The 26,616-nt window shown below is 37.7% G+C and overlaps 1 protein-coding gene across 1 annotated transcript in view; it reads right to left on the reverse strand.

Moving 5' to 3' along the window:
* The window catches only part of ipo13b (importin 13b), a 132,443-nt gene that overhangs the window by 63,689 nt on the left and 42,138 nt on the right, over positions 1–26,616 (reverse strand). Inside the window, exons 4-10 of the mRNA XM_059984219.1 lie at positions 24,668–24,809; positions 18,492–18,658; positions 15,680–15,800; positions 15,373–15,520; positions 14,045–14,226; positions 13,211–13,237; positions 10,613–10,747 (exon numbers count right to left, since the gene is read on the reverse strand). Of these exons, the coding sequence (XP_059840202.1) occupies positions 10,613–10,747; positions 13,211–13,237; positions 14,045–14,226; positions 15,373–15,520; positions 15,680–15,800; positions 18,492–18,658; positions 24,668–24,809 (922 nt within the window). The remainder of the gene's footprint in view (positions 1–10,612; positions 10,748–13,210; positions 13,238–14,044; positions 14,227–15,372; positions 15,521–15,679; positions 15,801–18,491; positions 18,659–24,667; positions 24,810–26,616) is intronic.

The following is a 26,616-nucleotide window of genomic DNA, read 5'->3' on the forward strand; positions in this document are numbered from 1 at the left end:
TCAATCTCCACCTAATACCTTATCAAAGGCATTCATAAAGTCCTTGGCCTAGAAACTCAGTCTGTACATTAAGGTAAAGTAGTTCAAGTTTGTGTTGTGCCACATTACAATGACTTTCTTCCTCAATATACCAAACACATGTTGAACAAATACATCAATGCATTAGGAACTCAGACATCCATCGTTACATTCAATAGTATGCATCGCATGTCTGGGTGCCATTTACATAAATTTCATACATGCCCTCTTATTTACAGGCACGTGTGTGACCTGTGAATGACAAGGGGGCAGGCATGTAGAGTCGGGTCCGAGTAGCTCTTTGTAGATTTGGTCTGGTTCTGGGAACCAGTGTCAGTAGTGTCTAACCTCAACAGTGGCTCCCACCATCTCCTTACAACATTTCCCCTGGTCCTAATTCTAACATCCATCACTTTATGACTCAATTTTCCCTAACGATCCTGTGGTCTCCCCAGCTTTCAAACTGGTACTCCCCATGATCTCAATACCACAACTGGCAAGTCTTGAAGCATTTCTCCCTGCACAGAACTAACTATTCATTTACGTAATACTAAAGGAAAGAATAGAAATGGATCAGCTTAAGGTTGGCACATTATTACTATTAGAAGGCCCCATGGATTATCCTGGGTCTTCAGCCATTTACGATTTATAATACAACAATGCAAAAGATTTCCCCTTGCCCCTGTCTTGAACTGCAGTTTATTCAGCAGAGGCCAAGGCATACCCAGCAGACAGCTTGCTGCTGTCACTGGATGGTTTTGACAGCAGGAGGGAGCTGCCACCAATTGTCAAAATTATCAGTGTTATTGAAAGCTTGCGAATTTTTTCAAAAAATTTAAAAGCACTAAAATTAATGAAAGCCATTTCAACTAATGGTTATAAAAAGTGCATCTACTACCTCCCTCCTAGCAGCCACTTTCTTTCATTTATTTGTTTTATTTGCCTCAGATTTAAACTGGTTTGGAGGCCAGGTTCCCCAGTCCATGTTCAACTGCCATCAGAATCACAATGCCCCTCTGAGCACAGAACTTTTGCAGGCCTCTGACTAACTCCGCTCCTGAATATCCTTAACAGCTACTACTATTAACACCAGCAACTTTATCATATGTCAAAGGGGATAAATTTTGCCACCAATTTTTTCCCCATTAACTTACCCTGAGACTTGCAATTTGTCTTCAAGTGGCAAATGAAAGTTAACATTTTAAGTCAGGCCTGCAACTTTTGAAATGTCAGTAAGCAGCAACAGCTCACACTAAAAATTGTGCATCTTTACCCCTGCCTTGGGCATATCAACTGGAGCACACACTCTGCCCTTAATACCCTTTCAAAACATGAAACTTGTCCTAAAGCAATTCCAGCCCCTTTTGTTAAACTTGAGTAAAGGACCCACTTAAGTGGACAATGTGTATATATTTACCTTGGATCAGTATGCACAAAAGATGTACCATTGTACCAAAAGCCTTGTGTCAAATTTAACATTCTTCTGTGGAATGAAACAACTTAATAACTGAACCAAACAATGTCACAATTCAGTTAATGTACAGAAAGGGAGGTTCTGTGAAGATCTTGCATAGATATCTGGTTTATATTGTACAGGAGCCTATGATTCTAACAGATGCGGTGGGGCCAGCAACAATATCATTTACTGTAAAAGAGCAATTGACAGTTTATTCAAATTATCACTCACTAATCTTCTATAGGGCAACAATACATACAGAATTTGGAGAATCTTCCATTCTGTTGGTCTTCCATTGCCTATTAATAACCACGGCCTCAGCTCACCAGCACTGCCCCTCGGGAAATGAATGTGGTAAGTTGGAGAGATGGTGCTTTAACTTTTGGTGTTGGAATGCCTACTTTCTAGGGAGTATTAGCATCAAATTCTGGAGCAACTTCCCACTGTGCATCAGAAAATCCAACCAGCAATAGCTCAGAAGTGTCTCAATGCTAGGAATACCAAAGCTGTCACAGAATGATCTACGACATTTACTTGTTCTTGTAGAAACCTGGCTCTAAGACAACATCCATGCACAATCATCTACAGCTATAATACTCAGGGACAGGCTATATTATTATTTCTTGTAATTATGTTTTTCTGTAATCATAATTATATGTGCTGTATTTAGCTGTTGGTTTTGTGTTTTTGCACCTTGGCTCCAAAAGAACACTCTTTCATTTGGACATATTCATGTAACTGTTTGAATGTCAATTAAACTGGAACTCAAACTTACTCATTGTTGAGTCAGTATTTCCTCTAAATGAATATAGAACATTAAAATAGCACCACAGTGCCAATAATCTCTTCTACCTCCTCCTGCACACTTGCCTAAAAACATCCAAAAATCACTCGCAATTAATTTAAGGCTTAAATAACAAACATAATTAATTTTGCAATGTGAATAAATAATTTTCTAAATACACATCTACAAATGAACAACAATAAAAGCAATCCAAGTTACTTTGTTATTTATGAAAATTAATTAAATCAAATTGACACCAGAAGTTACAGAGATAATTGTAACAATAACAGATTTCAAGAAAGTGATTATCAAAATCCAGTTTGCAGGTTCAATGGGAACCTAGAATTAAACTCAAATTACAGAACCAGGTTCTTTAGCCCACCAACATGGTGCTGACCATTGACACATGGGAGGAAACTGGAACACCAATGCAGTTACAGGGAGAAAGTGCAAACTCCACATAGATCGCACAGGTCAGGGCTAAACCCAGGACACTGGAGCCGTGGGTAGCAATTCTTTTTAATTTTCCCAGCACATCAAAACAAAATTTCACCAGTGCAGTTACAAGATACATGCAATTAAACTCTATTAGCTGGGTACTTATCAGTGAGTGACCTGTGCTAGAGCAACATAATAGTTAAAATTATTTGAAAGGTGAGAAGCCGACCAAGCTTTCTTGAAGCTGACTGGCAGAAATATTCTTTTGAACTTGAAAGTATGCAATTGCATGACAAGATACTTTAACAAAGGTTAAATTTTCGTAAGCAGAATTGAAAATAAGACAAAGACCCTACCAGAAGCAGAGTCAGCAAGGCTTACTGATATAAATTTACATCAAGTATTTAAAGCAGTTGAACTATGTTGAAAATAAATTTATTATCAAAGTATACACAGTATAGTCACCATATACCACCCTGATATTCATTTCCTTGTGGACACTCACAGTAGATATAAAAAAAACACAAAAGAGTCAATGAAAAACCACCCATGACACAGGCAGGCAAACCACCAATGTGTAAAAGACAACAAACTGTGAAGATACAAATACAATAATAAATACAGTAAATAAGCAATAAGTATTGAGAACAAGAGTTGTAATGTCCTTAAGAGTGAGTCTATAGATTATGGAGTCAGTGCAATGTTGGGATGAGTGAAGTTATAAGCCATACATCGAACAGTCTAATGCAGGGATGGCCAACCTATGGCGCATGCACCAAAAGTGACGCATTGGATGATTAGAAGTGGCGCATTGCACCACAGTGATAATAAAAAAGTAAGCCTACTTATGCAAGAAGTATTAACCAAAAACCGATTTGCAGGAAAAAAAACCTATAACAGGAATTCAAGTAGCTTAGAGCTAGAAATGGGTTTTACCGAGAATAAATCTAAAACTTAGCAATTATTTTTAGCGATTTTATTATTTCGTGCACATCTTTTGACGAATGTTATCTTCTTTCACATTAATCTGCTTTCAATTTTTAAAAAAATGTTCAATGAGTCAAACTAGGAAAGAAGGACTTCTGTTCTGCAGTCGTTCCATAACTGTTCAATACACATTTGATACTTGTTTGATCCCGAGGCACCAGGTGTCTGCACCAGCGGTGCATTGCGGGTTTTTGCCAGTCAGTTTACAATTAACACTCGTGTGCTACGGAGTTGTGCTTTGTTCGTCCTTTGTGAACATTTGCAGTTTTGTACTTCTTCGAAAATCAAGCCTTGTTTTTACATTCAGTTACCCATCACAATGCAAAAGAAAAGCAGAAAGTGATAGTAAGTGTGAATTCAATGAACAGTGGGAAAATGAGTTCTTATTTATAGCAGGTCCGTCAGGAAAACCATTGTGCATTGCTTGTGAAAACACTTTCTCACATAATAGAAGACATGATCTTAATAGACACTATAAAACACAACATCAGACTGAAATAGAAGGAAAACTGAAGCTAGTGCTTGGGTCTGAGTTACAGAAAGAATATGTGATTAAGAAAAAGGAAGAAATCAAAAGGAAACAAAATATATTTGTTAAAAGTCTCATTAAGTAATGTTTACCTGTTTTTATATTAAATCAATATATCATGTAAAAATGCTAAATATGTCTATATTAACATATTTTTACAAGAATTGAATGGGAGTACATGAGTTGTATGGCGCATTTGAACTCAGGTATGAAAAAATTGACGCATAGAATGTAAAAGGTTGGCCACAGAATGCACAATATGATGCACAGAAAATACAAGTACAATTTCAATCACGTTTCATGCATATATTAAGTATAGCATCAATAACAATGTACAAAACACATTCGCTATTACAGAACTCTCGGTCATGACATTAAGGATTTTTGCCTGCACAGTATCCAAATCTAGGATGTACCACTTGTGGAAAAAATACTTCATATCTGAAACAGAAGCAAATGCCTACAAAATCATACTGTGATCACACAACAGCTGACATAACTTGTCTATTCTCTCTACTGATACGGCATAGACTATTTTCTGCTAAATCAAAATATAGCTTTCAGTCTCACTTGTGTATCCATCCTGATACTTTAATCCAGAAAGAAGATAGTGCTGGTTTGTTACAGAGGTATGTTAAAAGGCATGTCCAGTTGTAGATTTCAAGACACTGTTTGACTACAAAAAAACCTATTAACCCGATGTCCTGCAAATTAGTTAACCAATTTCGATTGATTCTATTTACCACAAAATAGTTAGGGCATTTTTCTAGATAATAATCACTGCTATTTGATTGCAAAATATGAAATATTTGAGACATACAAAACATTTGAGACTAAATTTTAAATGAACAATTATATGTGCACTTTTTGAATTTCAGCTTCATTTTACAGTAGCCTCAATTTGGAGGCAATTTAAGTTTAAATTTAAGTAGTAGCAATTAATTTTAACTGCATAATGTTTTTCGGAACATTTAAAAGGACACTAAATACAACTTGATCGGGTCCTCGAAACACACATACATTTCTCATATTACCTTCCATTTTCTTCAGTTTTCACTCAATTCTAGACCATAAGACAAAGAAGCAGAATTCTAGTGGGCAAAATGGACAAGTAATTGATAGTTTAGAACTTAAACCCAAGGATCACAAATAAAATAAAAATCCATATTCTGTTAAGGAAGAATTTTAAAAGTCATAAATGACTTGAAGCCTGCAGAAAATGAAATTAAGTAGAGGAAGAGCATTCAACAGTTTGGCAAGTCAGACAAGATAACCATACATCCAGGTTGGACAGAGTATGCATAATAGCAAGGAGGAACTGCAAGACAGCAACAATGGAATACCATCTTAAACATAAATGTCATTTATTTTGCTAATGGTCTGAGTGAATGGAAGATACAGCAACTTAACAAATGGAAAACACAAGACACAGCATAGTCACTACTGCAATGCAAAAGTACTGTTTGAATAAAGGGTAGCACGCAGACTATGAAACTTGAGGCCATGAATACTCAATGCAACAATCTGGAAATAACACACACAAAATGCTGGTGGAACACAGCAGGCCAGGCAGCATCTATAGGGAGAAGTGCTGTCGACATTTCGGGCCGAGACCCTTCGTCAGGACTAACCAAAAGGAAAGATAGTAAGAGATTTGAAAGTTCTAGCCTTTAAAAGAACAGAGCTCTTTATGGATCAAAAGAGGACAAAAGTTTTCAAGTTGACTGCAGTCAATCATATACACAAGGAGCATACTCAGCCATTTTACCCTTGCCAGTAGTATGCAACTAATTATCCATATTTTTTCCCCTACAGCTTTGTAACCCTACCCATTGAATTACATACTGGAGTTCTTTTGAAAGATACAAATGAATCCACTATGGGCATCCTTTCAGGAAATGCATTAAGATTTTTTATCATCCTTGTCTTCCCCTCCAATCTGTTAAAATTTATTTTAGTTCTGTGGCCTCCAGTTAATGATAAAGCAGCCAGTGAAAACATTTTCTCCCCCAATTTAAAAACTGTTATTATATTTTCTGATTACATAGACTTTCGCTTATTAAACCAATGGGTCACAAGAGTTCTGTAGAATGCAAGATAAAATTTGCAAAATAGATATCCAAATAAACCAAAATGGATAAATAAGAAAATTAAAATAAAAATTAAAAAGTAATGTAGCAAAACCTCCTGGAAGACAGGAATTAACTACAGTTTAGGAGTATAAAAATGTACCAAAATGAATTAGGGAGATGAGCAATGAAAATCCTGCTAATCCCAATACTAATATTCATCCATTAGGAGGGAGATATTAAGCAAGTTGGATTTTATAAATTGAAGGTGGCTTTATAAAGATCTCCTCCAAAGATATTTGTACTTATCCAATTTCAAAATCTTAAGCATTCATCATTTTAATCACTCCGCCATTACTGCGTCTTAAAACTTCTCCGGCTTTAAGTGTCAGTAACTCCTTCCAACGTCAGCCCAAAACCAAACAAAATTCACCACATCTCCTTCGGCTTTTCTTCCTGCAAGATTTATTTTAGAGCCAATCTCTTCACAAAGACTGTGCAAAGTTTGTTCAGGAATGCTAAAGTGAATCATTTTAAGCCACTGCACTACATTAAAGGTGCTTCCAAAAATACAAGGCTTTAACCATTGTGACAGAATATTCATTGGTTAGAATATTGCTTATTTGCCACACTATTTTTAAGTTGTTAATATCTTAGAAGATTTTAGAGTCAATAGGATAAATTCTGAAGCAGCTAACAAGACTAAAAATTAGCAAATTTTTCTACCTTAATTATACTCATCCTAGAATAATTTGGAAATAATTTGGAGAAAGTCAGTGAATTTATTTATATATTTTTATGAAAATATCTTTTTAGCTCCACAGTATTAGAATATAGGGCTCATGTTTAAAAAAACAGTATGACCAGTACAATAGTCAATTAACAATGAATATAAGTAAACCTACTCAAAGAACTAGTTATAATTTTTTTCCAGTGACCCACCTTAACCAACGTCACTCAATAACCAACATCATTCAATAACAATAAACAATCAACTATAAATCTAACTGGAGATGCAACAAAACCACTTTGGTTAAACCTTAAAAGGCAGTGTTATTAAAAAAAAATGACCCTTCATATTTATTTCAATATCACATATCGTTATTGTTGTGTATTAAGCACAACCAAGTTTTACACAGGGCATGCAATTCCCCAACCTCGCTTTTTCTTTGCTCTCCCTTGCACATTGCTCCTGCTTATTATTTGTACTCTTTGCATCACATATTACTGATCTTTTCCAAACCTATTTAGTGGATTTTGATCTATATACCCAGTCGCAAATCCCCACTTTAAAACCCACTACTTTAAAGTATTATATTAATTATGGCTTTTAATAAAACAAAGAGCATGAACATAGAAAGGAAAGTCAGGGAGACAAATTTATTTTTGAAAACATTAAAAATGTTCTGTGACTTTGTAAATGGACTGGAGAATTTTAGGGTGCCAACTGCAAGAACTTGTAAGATATCTTGCACGTCTATGTGGAATACTCCATTATAAGCTATAAGCTGCAAAAAAGAGATCATACGTGAATCTAGCTTTATTAAAAATCTGAATCATGGGTCACCTGACATATGATTTCACTTGGCTAAAGAAAAGAGTTTTTATGTCTCAACTATAGAAACAGTTTTATATTTAAAACTAAATACAAGCTTGCCAGACTTTCGATTATAATGGGAGTTACGGAAGTTGAAAAGAAATTGCAGAGGATAAATTTAAGACTGATAAATACGAAATATTGCAAAATCCTTAAAGTCTGCATAGAGATCAAAAAGGAGTAAGGAGTTAATTTTTTTTTTAAATCGCGTTGGCTTATTTGGATCAATCAGCACCAAAGGTAAAATTTACTACCAGTCTTCTAAAAAGTGATGAAGATATCCAATTTTAAAAAGGATGTGGGAAAAGAATAGGGACTGACAGATAATCAACGTTTATACAATTATGCAATACCTGGCTCTCTTCTGTCGATAAAATACAACAACTTGAAAAGTGGAATTAATGAGAAACACAGATGAGGATCAAAAAGCAGCAACAAGACTTTTGAATTTTAATGTCTGAACTGGGAAACATAATTCAATTAGTAATACTGATGAGGCATTAAGGATTTAAAAATGTTTTGTTCATTTATGGAGATACAGTGCAGAATAGGTCCTTCTGGCCCTTTGAGCTGTGCCACCGTACAAACCTAGCCTAATCACAGGACAATTTACAATGACCAATTCACCAACTAACCGGATTGTGGGAAGAAACCCACATTGTCATGGGAAGAACATGCAAACTCCTTACAGACAGCAGTGGGAATTGAAGCCGAGTCGCTGATACTGTAAAACTCAGGGCTAACCACTACACTACTGTGTCATCCCAAAAAATTTTTGGATTTAGAAATACAGCACAGAACAGGCCTTTCCAGCCCATGCAGTACATTCAAGTAAAAAATAAATTAAATCATTTGGGGCAGCACGGTAGCGTAGTATAATGAATAGGACACAGTTTTCTTATGTGATCACCAAGATTTATCCCATTAGGTCCATGTCAGCTCCTAGAAAAGCATTCCCATCAGTCTCAAAAATGCTGGAATGCTGAATATACTTAGGAGGGCAGGCAGCCTCTTTAGAGATAGAAACTGTTAACATTTCAAGTTCAAGCCCTTCCATCAGTTCAGCTGAGCATTCCCAAATTTTAATCAGTTTTTATTTCAGATATCTAACTGCTAATATCCAATTTTGGGTATTAGAAATTCCAGCTTCCCATCTGTCTCATCACACTAATCAACTACCTTTTGAAGCATTAACTGATTGCATTTCCACTACCTTTACACATACTGAATTTTAGTTCCTAACCATTCCTCAGAAAAGTTTTCTTTTACGTGCCACTACACAATTAACCATTGAGAATATATTCCCTTTACTTACCAGATCTACATCAATCACAAACTTGTACATTCTTTACTAAGTCTTTTCAAAGGTTTTCTATGCTCTAAGACATCAATCCCAACTTCCCCATCTTTATAGATGCTCATTCCTAAAAAAGCCTCTCAAAAGTCCAACCCTACATCCCCATCGTGAGAGATGGAAAAGAGCTGTGGTGAAGCTGCAAAGGCCAAAGCCCTGAACAGTGGATGCAATGGATTGCAAGAATCATTGATGAACTCCAATCATACCATCAACCTCAAAGGACGATGGAGATGGAGGTATCAATGGCCTATGCTCCACTTCAGAGCTAAGGGCCCAAGTAAAAGTAAGTATTCCTGATAATATTCTTGTAAAAAGGTTTTGCACTCTTTCTAAAGTGTGCAGCTAGAACTGCACACATTACTCTAGTAGCTAACCAGCATTTGTACATGTTCAACACGTCTTCTTTTTTATTTTTTGAATCCAATGGTCCTCTGTGTTGTGCAAATCACATCAAAAAGACAGTCCTGCAGGCTTTATAAAGTACATGTGCCAAAATTAGGTAGGTGTTGGATAAGGTATGGCGAAATCAATTTAGATTTATTTCTCAATGAAAAATGGCTGAACTAAGAAAATAAAATCAAGCAGCAAGCTAAATAATATGAGGAGGAAGAAAAAATATGACTTAGAATTAAATGGTATGTATTAAATTATACTGAAAATAATACAAAAGAAAAAGATAGAAGTACATTAAAACTTACAAAGAAGCCTTCTGAGAACGATAGGATATTTTTAATGAAGGATAAATCTTTGGTATAATATGCCACATACATTTGTGATCAAGAAAAATAGCAGAAATGCTTAAAATTCAGTAGTTTGCTCAAATGAGAGGTCTTGAACATTAACTGTGAGAGTTTCAACTGATTAAATCTGCTTTCCGTGCCTTTGATTTTATCATATTTCAGGAAACATTAACCATTTATTTATTCTTTTGAAAGTGCTTGCTAAGATTGGAAGTGTTGACTTTCAGGAAATATTATTTGCATACATATTGGTGCAGGGAATTCAAGTATTTTAAATCAGTGCCAATAATTAAATTGCGGTCAAATTTAATTGCACACTTTAAAAATCAAATAACGTTTTAATGTATGTGCTTGAATACAAATCAATATTGTGCCAAATAGTTGTTTATCCATGCCCTTGTATTTCTATGGTGTTTATAATTCTTAGAATTAAAGAAACTGACATAGAGGATGCAATGTTTTGAGATTCAGGATGTAAGGAAACTGCATAAAACACCTTACTACAGAGAAAAGATGAAAATAAAACTGCTGGAGGAATGACACGAACAAGGAGTTCAAATAGTTGCATATAATCTTGAAATCTTGGTTTCAGGATTATATGCATCTTGTAAAGATGCTGGCTTTTCATTGTACATACCGGCTCTTCAGCAAGTTTCTCCAGTTGCTGGATGTAAGGGCTGATGAGGGAGTGCAGGTTCCTAAGGATTTCCTCCACTTGAAGAGCAGAGAGCAGGAATCCCAGTGCCTGCATCAGCCACATACACTGACTTGTCTAAAATAAAGAGGGAAAAAAAGCTTAAGTGAAAATAAATTTTTTATATTTGAAAACAGAAGTAATCAAAATTAATCACATTTTTGCAACACCAAAGAAAACAAAATTGTTTTAAAACAAAAAACATCAGAACAAGACCTGTAAAAATTGGACAAGAAATAATGTTGTATAATCTGGGCAACTCTACTGGATTTTGGGGGAAAAAAAAATAGATATATATATATATATAAATGTTCATAAACAATCACATTCTGAAACTTCAGAAACTGTGCAGAAGGACTTGGGAGTGCTTGTGCTTGAATCACAAAAGGTTGGTTTGAAGGTGCAGCAAGCAAATGGAATCTTCGCCTTCATTACTAGAGGGATTGAATTTAAGGCCAGGGAGGTTATGCTGAAATTGTACAGGGTATTGGTGAGGCTGCACCTGAAGTACTGCGTGCAATTCTGGTCTCCTTACTTGAGGAAGAATATATTGGCCTTGGAGGTGGTGCAGAGGAGGTTCACCAGGTTGACTTCAGAGATGAGGGGGTTAGACTAATAGGAGAGATTGATTCACATGGGGCTGTGCTCACTGGAATTCAGAAGAATGAGAGGAGATCTTACAGAAACACATAAAATTATGAAAGGAATAGACAAGTTAGAGGCAGGAACGATGCTTTTCCCAGAGTGGTGAATCTGTGGAATTTTCTGTCCAATGAAGCAGCGGAGACAACCTCAGTGTATATATATTTAAGACAATGCATGATGGATTTTTGCCTAGTAGGGAAATTAAGGGTTATGGGGAAAAGGCAGGCAAGTAGAGATGAGTCCATGGTCAGATCAGCCATGATCTTATTGAATGGCGGAGCAGGCTCAAAGCGCTAGATGGCTTATTCCTTATTTCTTACGTTCCTATGTTCCTGTGGGAGCTTTGAATAACACATACTAAACATTTATAAGGTGTTTGTGATTTTCAGTATTCCTTTCTAAAGGATTTTCAGTTAGATTACTCTTTTCCTTCCTATCAGTTGTATCTACAGTCTAATCAGTGTGCATCTTACTGAAATTACATTGTCATTCATTTTTAATACATCAGCAACAGTGACCAAAATACATTTGCAGATAGAATCTTACTCTATATCTTATGCAATTTCTAACAACTCATTCCACATCCAGTGGCATTATTTACGTTGTAAAAGGATAAACTTTACACTTTTTTTGCACTAAGATTAATTATATACAAAAGTTAGAATCCATATAAAGGTACATTTCCAATAGTAGGAGAGTCTAGGATCTGAGGGGAAGTAAAGAATAAAGAATTCCATAGAATAAAGAATTGAGATGAGGAAGAATTTCTTCATCCAGTAGGTTGTGAATCTGTGGAATTCTTCCCCATAGAGTGTTGTAGTGGATAAGTCATTGAGTTCAAAGTTCAAAGCAAATGATCAAAGTACATATGTCACTATATATTACCTTGTGATTCATTTTCTTGCAGGCATTCACAATAGAACAGAGAAGTACAATAGAATCAATACAAAACCACACACAAAGTCTGACAACCAACGTGCAAAAAGACTACAGATACACAAAGATACGTAGAAAGAGTAGATAGATAGATAGATAGATAAAATAATGCTGAGAACAAGAGTTGTACAGTCTTGAAAGCATGTCCATAGATTGTGCCATGAATCCATAAGATGTGGAAGTATTTCAGAGTTGAGGTGACTGAAGTTACCATGCTGGCTCAGGATCCTGATGGTTGAAGGGTAATAACTGTTCCTGAATCTGGTGGTGTGGCACTTAAGGCCCTTGTACCTCCTTCCCGATGTTAGAGCATGGGCACAATGGTGGAAGGAATAGATGATGAATGCTACTTCCTTGTGGCAACGCACCTTGCAGATGTGCTCAGTGATGGGGAGGGCTTTGCCTGTGATGGACTATGCTATATTCACCACTTTTAGAAGACCCTCCCATTCTTGGGTAGTGGTGTTTCCATAATGGGTAGTGAGGCAACCAATCAGGACACTCTTCATTGTGCAACAACAGAAGTTTGTCAAATTTTTCGGTGACATGTCAAATCTGAGCCAACTTCTAAGAAAGTAGAGGTGCTGCCGTGCCTTCTTTATTTTGGCACTTACATGCTAATTCCAGAACAGATCCTCTGGTATGATATTTAAGGCAAATGATTGACAGGTTTGTAATTGGTAAGGGGGTTAAGGGTTACAGGGAAGATGCAGAGAATGAAGTTGAAAAAAACTATCCATTATTGAATGGCAAGGCAAAGCCAATGGACCGAACAGCCAAATTCCACCCCAATGTCTTATGGTCTATATATGTAGTGCAGATGTTTAAGGCAATTCCAACTAAAATTTGAAGCAGTTCAGTACTAGTTTTATAAAGAGTGAAAAAATATTTTTATAGATGTGAATACAAGTACTTCATTGATATATTTGTTTTAATATCAATAAATTTTAATCAACTGACCTTATGAATTTGTTTCATTAAAACTTCCTGTGGAAAACAACAATAAAACAGAAAATACCAATTATCATCTGTTAAATTACAACACACTACACAACTATTACCTATCCTTTAACCTCAACCCTGATAAGTCTCATGAAAATTTCAATTCAACTAAATAAAAATATTTCATTATTTAATTTTACTGTTAAAGATGTTAAGGTGGGAAATGGATATGAACTGTTCACAAAAAAATTATACTCATTTAATCTATTTCAGTAAAACTTCAACTTCTCCAAAACTGAATTTCAAATACAACTTTCAACAGCATATAGTCAACTTTTACTTGTTTCCAATTCTGTACTTATTTATTTCAGTTGGTAATATAACAGGAATGTCAGATTAAAAATACATCTAAGTGCACCTCAACCTTATCATTAGAATAATCTGTGCTCGCAATGCAAATCTAAGATCACTGCATGTCCAAATTTCTCTTTATCTATGAGCATAATATGCAAAATCCATCCAGAAAAAACCCACTTGACCATTATTAATAAAGGACTTTTACAAGAACCCTTTTCCATACAAACATGTTGTACCTCTCAATTAATTTTCATCCTCAGACACAAAATATCATCAACTTTTTTATCAGTAACTTTAAAAAAATATTTTTCTAAATAAGTGATATTATTCACAATATGTACTCATAACTGAGAAATTAAATTTTCTATAATAACTAAAGTATACTGCTCATTATTTCTAAAGTATCAGCAAAACTTTTAGTTCAGTCTCCTAAATGTAAGGAGATACAATTACTCACTACTACAAGTATAGTTATTAAGTCTCAGTGATCATTACCTGAGAAACAGCCACAATATTAGCAGCATAGGGAGGTAGGTCATACTTGCATTCTCTACAGATCTTTTTCAGCGTGGAAACACTGGATATGGAAAGCTCTGGGTTGCCCAAAGCATGCAGTACCAGTGGTAATACACTGTTGATCATCACAGGGTGGTCAGCCAGCCATTCGGCTAGTGCACCTACAATAGAAATTAGAATAGATTTAGAACAAAAAGGGCACTCAAACTGCAATGACAATCACAGCAATCATCAAAAGAATAGGAATTTCTATATTTTAAGTACAAATGGTTTGAGAGAGCTCTAGGTATCTGATTTTATTTTGCTGCAAGTTACTAAGTGATTGTAATTCAAGTGACTTGGCATGCAGTTTGCATGTAGCCAGCGCCGACAAAAATCAACATATTACAGAATAATAATAGAACAGCTGCTGCTGACAGGAAATTTAAAAAGAGAATACTAGAAATACTCTGGATAGCAAGCAGTGTTTATGAGAAAGAAATTCATATTTCAGGATAATCTACTTTACGTGGTTTTAATGGAAATATAAATATTAGCCAGGGATTACCCCTTTGGTAAGTGGAAAGATTTTCCCCTCAAAACATGGATGGCAAAATCTAAAGGGCACAAGACTAGGGTCAGAGGGATCAAAAGAGAATTAAAAGGGATTTGAGGAAGAAGCTTTTCATGCAGGGAGCAAATGGAATTTAAACACATTGCCCAAGTGGATAACACAATACCTGAAATCTGTCCTGACTAGCAAATGATGGGCCAAAGAACCTGTTTCTGAACCCCTCATCCAAAAGGAGTATTATCAGTTGATATAATGTGCAGAGTAACAGCAATTGGAATTTAATCCTGATCAATACAAGACTGTGCACTTGGATATAAAGAATAAGGATAGGCCACGCAAAATGAATGGCAGAACCTAAGGCAATTTTGAAGAACAGAGGGACCTCAGTGTACAAATCCATGGATGTTTAAAGTGGTACATAAGGTGGTGAAAGCAGCATGTGGTTACCCTGAAGATGGCTGGGCCCTGGAAAGCACTGCCTGAATGAATGGTGGTGGAGGTGTGTACTCTCAACTTCAATAAGATATCGACACGAGGATTTGAGTCACTAACACAGATGGCTAAAAGCTAGTGCTGATAAATGGGATTAGTGTACAAAGATACTTAATGATCAGCATCGGTATGATAGGCTGAAAAGACTGTTTCTGTGCTGTATAAATATTACTATGAAGTTATCAGACCAAGAGCAAGCAAACCATAGTTATTAGGAATAGCTGCCTCATTAATAAATATACTCAAAAGTTATAATGCATACCTATTGTAAACATTACTGTGTCAGCTAACTGCACATTGCTGATGTTTATCCGTGGGATAAGACCAATCAATCCTGGAATTACGTCAGAATAGTTGACATCATTGGTTTCTGCAATGGATTGAAACCCATACAAACAGGCTTCAATGTGCTAAACAGAGAGGAGAAAAGTGTTACAATACATCAAGTCCAGAATTTCTGCATTTATAAATTAATGAGGATATAATTCTAAAATGAAGATTAAAATGATATTTACAATAAATTGAACATAAATAAATCATTAGTTGTAGTACAACAAACTTGTATTCACCTGCCATGATGTTGGTTGCTCAGAGTTAGTTAAAAGTCTTCCTAATTTATCATACAGATTACTTAGCAGTTCAGCTCCCAGCATTTCGTATACATACATCAGAGTGTCAGAGATATCAACTCTGCCAAGGACAGATACAATTTGTTAAAATAATTAAGCAAAATTATAAATGTATTTACATCAAAATTACTCAAACATTTAAAACATAGAATTGAAAATTCACCCCTTTAACACTTAAAGAATATCAGAATTCTTAGTTTCATCAAATGAAATGGAGCATTTATATACCACCATTTACAGGTGCATAATCCACAATGGAAGAAGCTATAATGAAGGAACTGAAGATTCCACAATAGAAGCAGGATAATGCCAAAGGTACCACTAGACACAATTCTACCATTTAATAACATCATGGCTAATCCACAATCTCTACTCCATTTTGTAAACAAACCTGTAGATTTGCCAGGAATCTAAATTTCTATTAAATTTTAACTATACAGCGATCACACCCAAAAGCTTCTCAATTCACAGGATGAACTGAACTGCTGATTTGGAAAAGGCAATAGGTGAAGGTTTGTGTTTCATGATAAACTCTAGGTTGTGCTGCAATGTGGCAGTTTTGTCAAACTCATGTTCCCTTGACCTGAACGCCTAATGATTAAATGCTGTCCGTTCTATTTACATAGGGAGTTCTCCTCCATAATCCTCACCGCAGCTTATATACCACCAGCAGCCCACTACAATCAAGCACTTGAGATACCTGATGATGCTGTCTCCAAACAAGAAACAGTCCATCCTGACTCATTTCAAATCACAGTCAGGGACTTTAACCAGGCTTGTTTGAAGAAATCCCTGCCCAATTAGCATCAACACATAACCTGCAGCACCAGAGGTCCCAACACACTAGACCACCATCATACTATTTACTGTTCTATGCCCAGAGTGCATTTCAGTAAATCTGATCATGTGGCTGTCCTTCTCCTCCCTGAGTACAGGCAGAAGGTAAAGAGCAAAGCTGCAGAGATTAGGACAACAAAGAAGTGGTCGCAGGAGGCAGAAGAGTGGCTACTGGATTGTTTTGAGTCAGTGGATTGGGCCATGTTCAAATCTGTAGATCTGAATGAATACACCACAGTTGTCATGGACTTTATTAAAATAGTTTAGACGACTATGGCCCGACAAAATCATTCAGACTCTTCCCAACCAGAAGCCCTGGGTGAAATATGAGATCTGCAATCTGCTGATGGCCAGATCAAAGGCATCAAAGTCAGGTGACCAAGAAAGTTACAAAAGGTCCAGGTACAATTTCCAGAAAACCATCTCATGTACAAGGTGGCAATTCCAGACTGAACTTGAATCAAAGGAGGATGTTGAACAGTTGTGGCTGGACTTGAATGCTATCACCTCTTATAAAGTAAAATCAAGCGACCTAAGCAACCACAGGGCTTTACTTCCAGATGAGCTCAATACTTTCTACAAGCAACCTTCAAGAGGGTAGAACAACAAAAAGCATCCAGCCCAGACTAGGTAACTGGCAAAGTATTAAAGATCTGTGCTGATCACTGGCTGGAGTGTTCACTGAGATCTTTAAGCTCTCGCTTCCGCAGTCTGAGGTACCCGCCTGCTTCAGACTTCACTTATACCAGTGATTAAGAAGAACATGGTAACCTAACTCAAGACTATCGTCCAGTAGCACTTACATCCTCTGTGATGATGTGTTCCGAGAGGTCAGTGATGAAACAAATCAACTCCTGCCTGAGAAACCACTTGGATCTGCTTCAATTTGCTTACTAGCACAACAGGTCCCAGGAGGTGCTAAATCAGTAGCTCTTCACTCAACCCTGGAATATCATGACAGTGAAGATGCATACATCAGGATGCTCTTTGCCAACTACAGCTCGGCATTCAACATCAACACCCTCTCAAAACTAATCAATAAGCTTTAAGACATTGGCTTCAATACCTCCTTGTGCAATCAGATCCTCGATTTCCACACTTGCAGACCACAGTCAGTTCAGTTTGGCAACATCTGCTCCACGATCTCTATCAACACAGAAGCCACCACAAGACTGTGTGCTTAGCCCAACTCTACTTGCTTTACACTTGTGACTGTGTGGCTAAGCACAGCTTCAATGCCACATTAACTAATGACACCACTGTCGCAAACTGAGTCAAAGGTGTTGATGAACCAGTATAAAGGAGGGAGACTGAAAATCTGGCTGAGTGCTGTCACAACAACAACTTCTTACTCAGTGTCAGTAAGACCAAAGAGCTGATTATTGACTCAGGAAGAGGAAACCAGAGGTCCACGGTCCAGTCCTCAAAGGAAGATCAGAGGTGGAGTGGGTCAGCAAATTTAAATTCCTCAGTATCATTATTTCAGGGATCCTGACCTGGGCCCAGCATGCAAGCAGAGTTATGAAGAAAGTACGGTAGCACCTCTACTTCCCTAGGAGTTTGCAAAGATTCAGCATGACAACTAAAATTCAGACAAACTTCTACAGATGTGTGGTGGACAGTATATTGACTAGTTGCATCACAGCCTGGTATGGAAACACCAATATTCATAAAACAGAAAATCACTTGTATTCATTCAAGGACACAATATAATTTAGTCTTGAACAGAGGACAGATTTTTAATTTCTCTTTATAAATAACTTGCAATGTTCACCATGTGATTAATAATCTGTAAAGTGTCATTATCATCTATTCAATATCAAGTTTCAACAATTAGCAAGCAGAAAAAAAGAACAAGACGCTTACTGGACTGTAAACACCTAAATATTATTCCTGTGGAGCATTACTTTCTTACCTGTATATTCTAAATTGTTCTTTTTCATCGGACGACCAAGAGGAATATTCTTCATCTGAAGGGAACTGAGCTTTGTGGAGCAGAACATCAACTAACTGAAAGTAAACAGGACGATAAACTTGTAGATATACAACCTGCTTCTCAGCTTCAAATGACATTATATCATCCTACAAGACAGACAAGAAAAAGATATACTTTAATTAATAACTTCTAAAACATATGAATTGGAATGAAATGGAACAATGTTAATGAATCTTCAGCACAACATGCAGGTTCCCCTTCACTTTTCAAGGATAATTAGTACACATCTGAAATTGTAATTCATTCATTTAAAATAAATGCAAGGGGAAATAATTTCAGTAACTAATGATTTTTGTTGAGAATTACACTTCTGACATACAAGCAGCTAAGTAGTTCTAATTTTAAAAACAGATCAAAGTAAACTTTCATTCTCTTTTTCACCTCAGTTACTTTCTATGCAGTCAACGGTGTTTGGAAACAATCAAATTTGTACCAAAAAGTGTCTTTTAGCTCTAGAGGATAGGAGTTTCTAGAAACATAAAACTAAACAAAAAATCATTATTTCCCTGTCAGATTGCAATGATGGAGTTCCACTCTATTAGGCTGAGGAATAGCCTAATAGAGTGGAAGTTAAATGTAGGTGTCTTTCCTAATGTCTATCTAAGAGTTTCTTAAATGCCCCTAACACAGCAGTCTCTAACATCACCCCTGACAGAGCATTCCATGCACTCTGTGTAAAAAAACTTACCTCTGATATTCCCCTCCCCCATACTTACTTCCAAAAGAGAAGACATACAACAAAGCAAAAACTTGTGGGAAGACAGAGGATTGGGAAGCTTTTAAAACCCTGCAGAGAGCAACTAAAAAGTACAGATAAGATGAAATATGAAAGCAAACTAGCAAACAATATCAAAGTGGATAGTAAAAAGCTTTTTCAAGTATGTAAAACATAAACGAGAGATAAGAGTGGATAATGGATCGCTAGAAAATGAGGCCAGGGAAATAATGGTGGGGGACAAGGAGATGTCAGATGAACTAAATGAGTATTTTGCATCAGTCTTCACTGTGGAAGACACTAGCAGTGTGCCAGATGTTGAAGGGTATGAGGGAAAAGAAGTGAATGCAGTTACTACTACAAGGGAGAAGGTGCTCAAAAAGCTGAAAGACCTAAGAATACACAAGTTCCCAGACCAGATGAACTGCACCCTAGGGATCTGAAAGAGGAGGCAGTAGAAATTGTGGAGGCATTATTAATGATCTTTCAAAAATCATTGGACTCTGGTATGGTGCCAGAAGACTGGAAAATTGCAAATGTCACCCCACTCTTTAAGAAAGGAGGAAGGCAGCAGAGAAGAAATTATAGACCAGTTAGCCTGACATCAGTGGTTACATAAGAACATAAGAAATAGGAGTGGGAGTAGGCCACCTGGCCTATTGAGCCCGCTTTGCCATTCATTAAGATTATGGCTGATCTGGCCATGGACTCATCTCCACCCACCTGGCTTTTCCACATAACTCTAAATTCCACGACTATGCAAAAATCTATCCAACCTTAAGATATTTAAGATATGTACTGAGGTAGCCTCCACTGCTTCATTGGGCAGAGAATTCCACTATTCTGCACTCTCTGGGAAAAGCAGTTCCTCCTCATCTCCATCCTAAATTTACTCCCCAGAATCTAGAGGCTATGTCCCCTAGTCCTAGTCTCACCTACCAATGGAAACAACTTTCCTGTCTCTATTTTATCTACCCCTTTCATAATTTTATATGTTTCTATAAGATCTCCTCTCATTCTTCTGAATTCCGCTGAGTACACTCATAGGCGACTCAATCTATCCTCATAGTCTAACCCCCTCATCTCCGGAATCAACCTGGTGAACCTCCTCTGCATGCCTCAAGGACAGTATATTTTTCCTCAAAGAACGAGAGCAGAACTGCACACAGTACACCAGATGAGGCCTCACCAGTACCCTATACAGTTGCAGCATGACGTCCATCTTTTAAATTCAATCTCTCTAGCAATGAAGGTCAAGATTCCATTTGCCTTCTTGATAGCCTGCTGCACCTGCAAACCAACCTTTTATGATACATGAACAAGCACTCCCACGTCCTTCTACTCAAGAGCACGGTGCAATAAAAGTTGTGTCCTCATACCTCTACTCCATTCTATCCCCCTTGACTTAGTCCCTTCCCAACTACATCCAACAACACTTCTCATGCTCTCAACCTCCCCAATAGCTTTCAATTCCCTGGCCCTTACTGCCTCATTTTCACCATGGATGTCAAGTCCCGATATGCTTTCATTCCCCAAGAATAAGGCCTTAAATCTCTATGCTTCTTTTTCAATAAAAAGCCAACCAGTTCCACTCCACCACCACCTTCCCCTGTCTGACAGAACTGGCCCTCAACCTCAACAATTTTTCATTCGGCTCCTCCTACTTTTTCCAGACTTGAGGAGCAGCTATGGGCACCCACATGGGCCACAGTTATGCCTGCCTTTTCGCTGGCTACGTAGAACAGTTCATGTTCAAAGTCTTCTCCAGCAATGCTGCCCAACACTTCAAGCAACACACACAAAATGCTGGAGGAACTCAGCAGGCCAGGCAGTATCTATGGAAAAAAGTACAGTTGACGTTTCGGGCCGAAACCCTTTGGCACCTTCACTGACAGCGCTCCTCCATTTCCCAAACACCTGCACTCACACCATCTTCCTACCATCCTAACAGAGATGGAGATCCTCTTTTCCTTACATACCACCCCAAGACTTACTGCATACATCATTCTCCACAATTTCCGTCATCTCCAAAGGGATCCTACCGCCAAACATATCTTTACCTCTCCATCTCTCTGCTTTCCGTAGGATCACTCCCTCTGTGATTCCCTTGTCCATTCATTCCTCCCTACTAATCTCACTGCCCCCCCCCCCAGCACTTATTACTACAAGCAGCCTAAGTGACACACCTGCCCATTCACCTCCTCCCTCAACTCTATTCAGGGCCCGAAAAGACCTTCGAGGTGAGGCAACACTCCACCTGCAAATCTGCTGGGGTCATCTGTTGTGTCCAGTGCTCCCAATGCAGTCTCGACGTTGGTGAGACCTGTTGCAAATTTGGGATTGCTTTGTCAAGAATCTCTGTTCCATATGTCAAAAGCGGTAATTCCTGGTAACCACATTTTAATTCCCATTCCCATTATGACACGTCAATCCATGGCCTCCTCTGGTGCCAAGGTGAGGCCATTCTCAGGGTAGAGGAGCAACACCTTATATTCTGTCTGGATAGCCTCCACCCTGATGGCATTGATATTGATTTCTCCTTCTGGCAAACAAAAAAAAATTCCCTTCCCACTCTCTTCTTCACCACTCTGACCTCTTACTTCTTTCTCACCTACCTATCACCTCCCCCAGGTCCCCTCCTCCTTTCCCTTCTCCTGTGATCCACACTCCTCTACTATCAGATTCCTTCATCTCCAGCCCTTTACCTTTCCTACCCACCTGGCTTCATCTATCACCTTCTAGCTATCCCCATTCCCTCCTCCCAACTTTAATTCTGGCATCTTACCCCTTCCTTTCCTATACTGAAGAAGGGTCTCAGCCCAAAACATCGACTGTCTATTCATTTCAATAGACGCTACCTGACCTGCTGAGTTCATCCAGCATTTTGTATGTGTTGCTCTGGATTTCCAGCATCTGGAAAATTTCTCATGTTTATGGTTTTTAAAGTCTTACCACAAATCCTTAACTACTGCCGGTATACTGACTAAACTTCTAATGTTAATTTTATTTTGATAATTTTTATCTTAGTCATGCAAAATTATTAGCACTTCAAGATCACTGTTATGTCACTTTCATCAATTGCTTATTATAAACTGTAACTATAACTTTTACAGTTCAAAATTAGAGCCTGATTTTGCAACCTCCTTTAGCAAAGAAAACATAAATTAAGAGCTTTCAATTCCTTAGGTGAGGGTAGATCAGTAATGTACATATACAATTTAACTGGCAGTTTATTCATATGTATCTCAGATACAAACATTTGCATAAAGTGAACCATGACCTGGAGCTTTTCTCCCTGGAGCAAAGGAGGTTGAGAGGTGACTTCATAAGATGATAAGAGACACAGATCAAGTAAATAACCAGAGACTTTTTCCCCTCAGGGTTGAAATGGTGAATACGGGGGGGGGGGCATAATTTTAAATTGATTGGAAGAAAGAATCGGAGGGATGTCAGAGGTATGTTTGTTTGGTTTTTTTTAGACAAAGAGTGGTGAATACATGGAATGCCCGCCAGGGGATGTGGTAGAGGAAGATACTTCAGAAGAGGCAATTAAGAAACTCGTACAACATAAGACATAGGATCAGAATTATTAGGCCCATCAAGTTTGCTCCACAATTACATCATGGCCGATTTATTATCCCTCTCAAACTCATTCTTCTGCCTTCTCCCTGTAACCTTTGATCCCCCTGACTAATCAAGAACCTATCAACCTTTGCTTTAAATATACTCAAACTTGGTCTCCATAACAGTCTGTGGTAATGAATTCCACAGATTCATCACCCTCTGGCTAAAAAATTTCCTCCTCACTCTATTCTAAATGAACATCCCTCTATTCTGGGCTGTGCCCTCTGGTCCTAGACTCAACCACACCCAAACTATCTAGGCTTTTCAACAGTAAATTGGTTTCCATTAGAACCACCCCCCCCCCCCCCCCCCCCATCTTCAAAACTCTAGCAAGATCAGACCCAGGGCTATCAAAAGTTCCTCATATGTCAATCCTTTCATTCCTGGAGTCATTCTCATGAACCTTCACTGGACTCTCTCCAATGCCGGCAAATCCTTTCTTAGATAAGGGGCTTACAATACTCTGATTGTGGTCTGACCAATGCTTCATAAGCCTCAGTATCACATCCTTGCTCTAGTCCCCTCAAAGTGAATGCTAACATTGTATTTAACTTCCTTACCACCAACTCAACCTTCAGTGCATCCACAAATCACTAGCTGCATAATACAGTGAAAGGTAAGAAATAACAGTTCACTGTGCAAAATTTCTAATTATTAATTCACTCAGGAGTGTGTATTTAATGAAAGGCATTTCAGAAAAAAAACGAATCTCACCAAGTGTCTTTGTATCAAAATGTGATAATTAAATATGGTGCACCTTTCCACTTTTTAATTATAGTTAAAAATCTGTACTCCAGATACACAAGGCACCAGTAATGAGTACATCACCAATTTCAAGCAGAAAGGCAATAATTAGAAATTCACCACAGTGATGTTATTTTTCACCTTTCCTGACTTGATGTGTAACAAATAACTTTTTTTTTAATTGTTGTAACTGCACTTAACCTGTGGAATAAGCAGAATTTTATTTAAACCCTGAACCAAAGGATGAAGAGCATATGGGAAACTGATCATATCTTCAGGTTCACAGTAGTTACAAATAAGATTGAAGAAAAACAAAATGCTAACTCATTTTTCTGGAAAAAGACAAATTTCAGCTGCATGAGAAAGATGATCCTGCCCAAGTAGATAGGAATCATGGATTTACCCATGAAGTAATAAATGAGCTATTGGAGGCCATTTATGAGGAAACAGTGGGAATACACATGAAACAAATACCCTTCCATTAAGCCTGAAGATTCACATTCAAAGTTTTAGGAACAGCTTCTTACTCTCTGCCATCAGATTTCTGAACAGACCACGAACACTACATTATTTGCTCTCTTTTTGCACTAATTATTTTTATACCCATTTCTTATTGTGGTCTATAATAAAATGCATATACAGTATATTAAACTGTACTGCTGCTGCAAAACAACAAATTTCAAGACATATGTTAGAGATAATAAATCTGATTCTGATTTCAGAAGGTCTATTCTGCGGGGTTCTGAAGAAACCTTTATAATCTAAAACTAAAAGCAAAACAATCTGCATACTGGCATTCTGAAACAAGGAAGAAATAATCAAGAGGTTAGGAAGCACACCAAAGTAGCTTTTAAAGAAAAGTGAAGTTGATTTTTCTTGTAAAGTTCAAAACTCAAATACTTCTCTATACACAACAATGCAAAACCATGAGAAGAATCAGCAACAGCATTATGCAACAGCAGTTCGCATGTTATGTTTGGTTTATACAAGACCATAAGTATATTCTTCATACCTGTAGAGTATACCAGAAGGTAAGGGTTAAAGAGCTGGTAGTTTCATTCACTGGGTAGTGACCTGGTATTCCTGTACAAAACATGATCATGTTGACAAGTGCAAGAAAGGTCTGCCAGTGCTCTACTTGCTCCAACAACGCTCTGCACAGAAAGCAAGCAGCTTTGGTTAAGAACATTATCAATAAATATAATTCAGAAGTGGCAAAAAAAAAACAAAAAGGTAATTCACAGACTGTGAAAGCTTTACATTCACTGACTGTAATAGTAAAGTTTACTTTTCAACAGTAATAGTAATAGAACTTTTCAATAGTAATAGTTTCGAAGGGACGGTCTACATCTGAACTGGAGGGGTACTAACATTCTTGCAGGAATGTTTGCCAGTGCTGCTCGGGGGGGGGGGGGGGGGTTTAAACTAGATGTGCAGGGGGCAGGGATCCAGAATACGAGAGAAGATGATATGATGAAGGATAAGGGACAGGTGGGGAATACACGTTTCCCAAATATTAATTGTGTAAAGGAGAAAGGTGAGACAGGACATGTGTTGGAAAAGTTACATGTACAGAGGGTTGGTCAGAAGGAGCATGGGGTTAAATGTGTAGAAGGTTTGGGTGATCTTGAGAAGGTCATCAAAATTCAAGGTGCAATTAGCCCGATGGAAGTTCAAGGAGCTGGGTTAGGTACAATAGACAGTGTTTTAAGCAAAGAGAGGAGGAATGGGCTAAGAATTCTATACTTGAATGCGCGTAGTGTCAGAAATAAGATGGATGAGCTTGAAGCTCAGATGAAAATGGGGATCTACGATATTGTTGGGATAACAGAGACATGGCTGCAAGGGGATCAGGCCTGGGAATTGAGTGTACCAGGGTATACGTGCTATCGTAGAGACAGAAATATGGGAAGAGGGGGTGGGGTGGCCCTGTTGGTGAGGAATGAGATTCAGTCCTTAGCAAGGGGTGACTTAAGAACAGGGGAAGTAGAGTCTGTGTGGATTGAGCTGAGGAACAGTAAGGGTAAAAAGACTCTAATGGGTGTTGTGTACAGGCCCCCAAACAGTAGCGTGGATATTGGGTACAAGTTGATTAGGGAGTTAACACTGGCATGTGCTAAAAGTAATGCAGTCATTATGGGAGATTTCAACATGCAGGTGAACTGGGAGAATCAGGTAGGTGCTGGACCCCAGGATAGGGAGTTAGTGGAGTGTCTAAGGGATGTATTTTTGGAACAGCTTGTGCTTGAGCCAACCAGGAACGAGGCTATTTTGGACTTGGTGATGTGTAATGAACAGGAATTGATAAGTGATCTTGAAGTAAAGGAGCCATTAGGAAGTAGTGATCATAACATGATAAGTTTTTATCTACAATTTGAGAGGGATAAGGGCAGATCAGAGGTGTCAGTATTGCAATTAAATAAAGGAGACTACGGAGCCATGAGGGAAGAGCTGGCCAAAGTTAAATGGGCGGATGCCCTGGCAGGAAAGACAGTGGATCAGCAGTGGCAGATATTCTTGGGGATAATACAAAAGATGCAAAAGCAGTTCATTCCAATGAGAAGGAGGGATTCAAAGAGGGGGAAGGGGCCACAGTGGTTGACAAAGGAAGTCAGAGATTGTATAGCATTAAAGAAAAAGTAGTATGACAGGGCTATGATGAGTGGGAATACAGATGATTGGGAAAGTTTAAAGGAACAGCAGATCTTAACTAAAAAAGCAATATGGAGAGAAAAAATCAGGTATGAGCTCAGTCTAGCCAGGAATATAAAAGGGGATAGCAAAAGCTTTTTTAGCTATGTGAAGAGAAAGAAGATAGTTAAGAACAATGTTGGCCCCTTGAGGAATGAATTGAGAGAAATTGTTATGGGAAACAGGGAAATGGCAACAGAACTTAATGCATACTTTAGATCTGTCTTCACCAGGGAGGACACAAGCAATCTCCCAGATGTATGGATGGGC

The sequence above is a fragment of the Hypanus sabinus genome, chromosome 11 (assembly GCF_030144855.1).
Source record: "Hypanus sabinus isolate sHypSab1 chromosome 11, sHypSab1.hap1, whole genome shotgun sequence".
Lineage (NCBI taxonomy): Eukaryota > Metazoa > Chordata > Chondrichthyes > Myliobatiformes > Dasyatidae > Hypanus > Hypanus sabinus.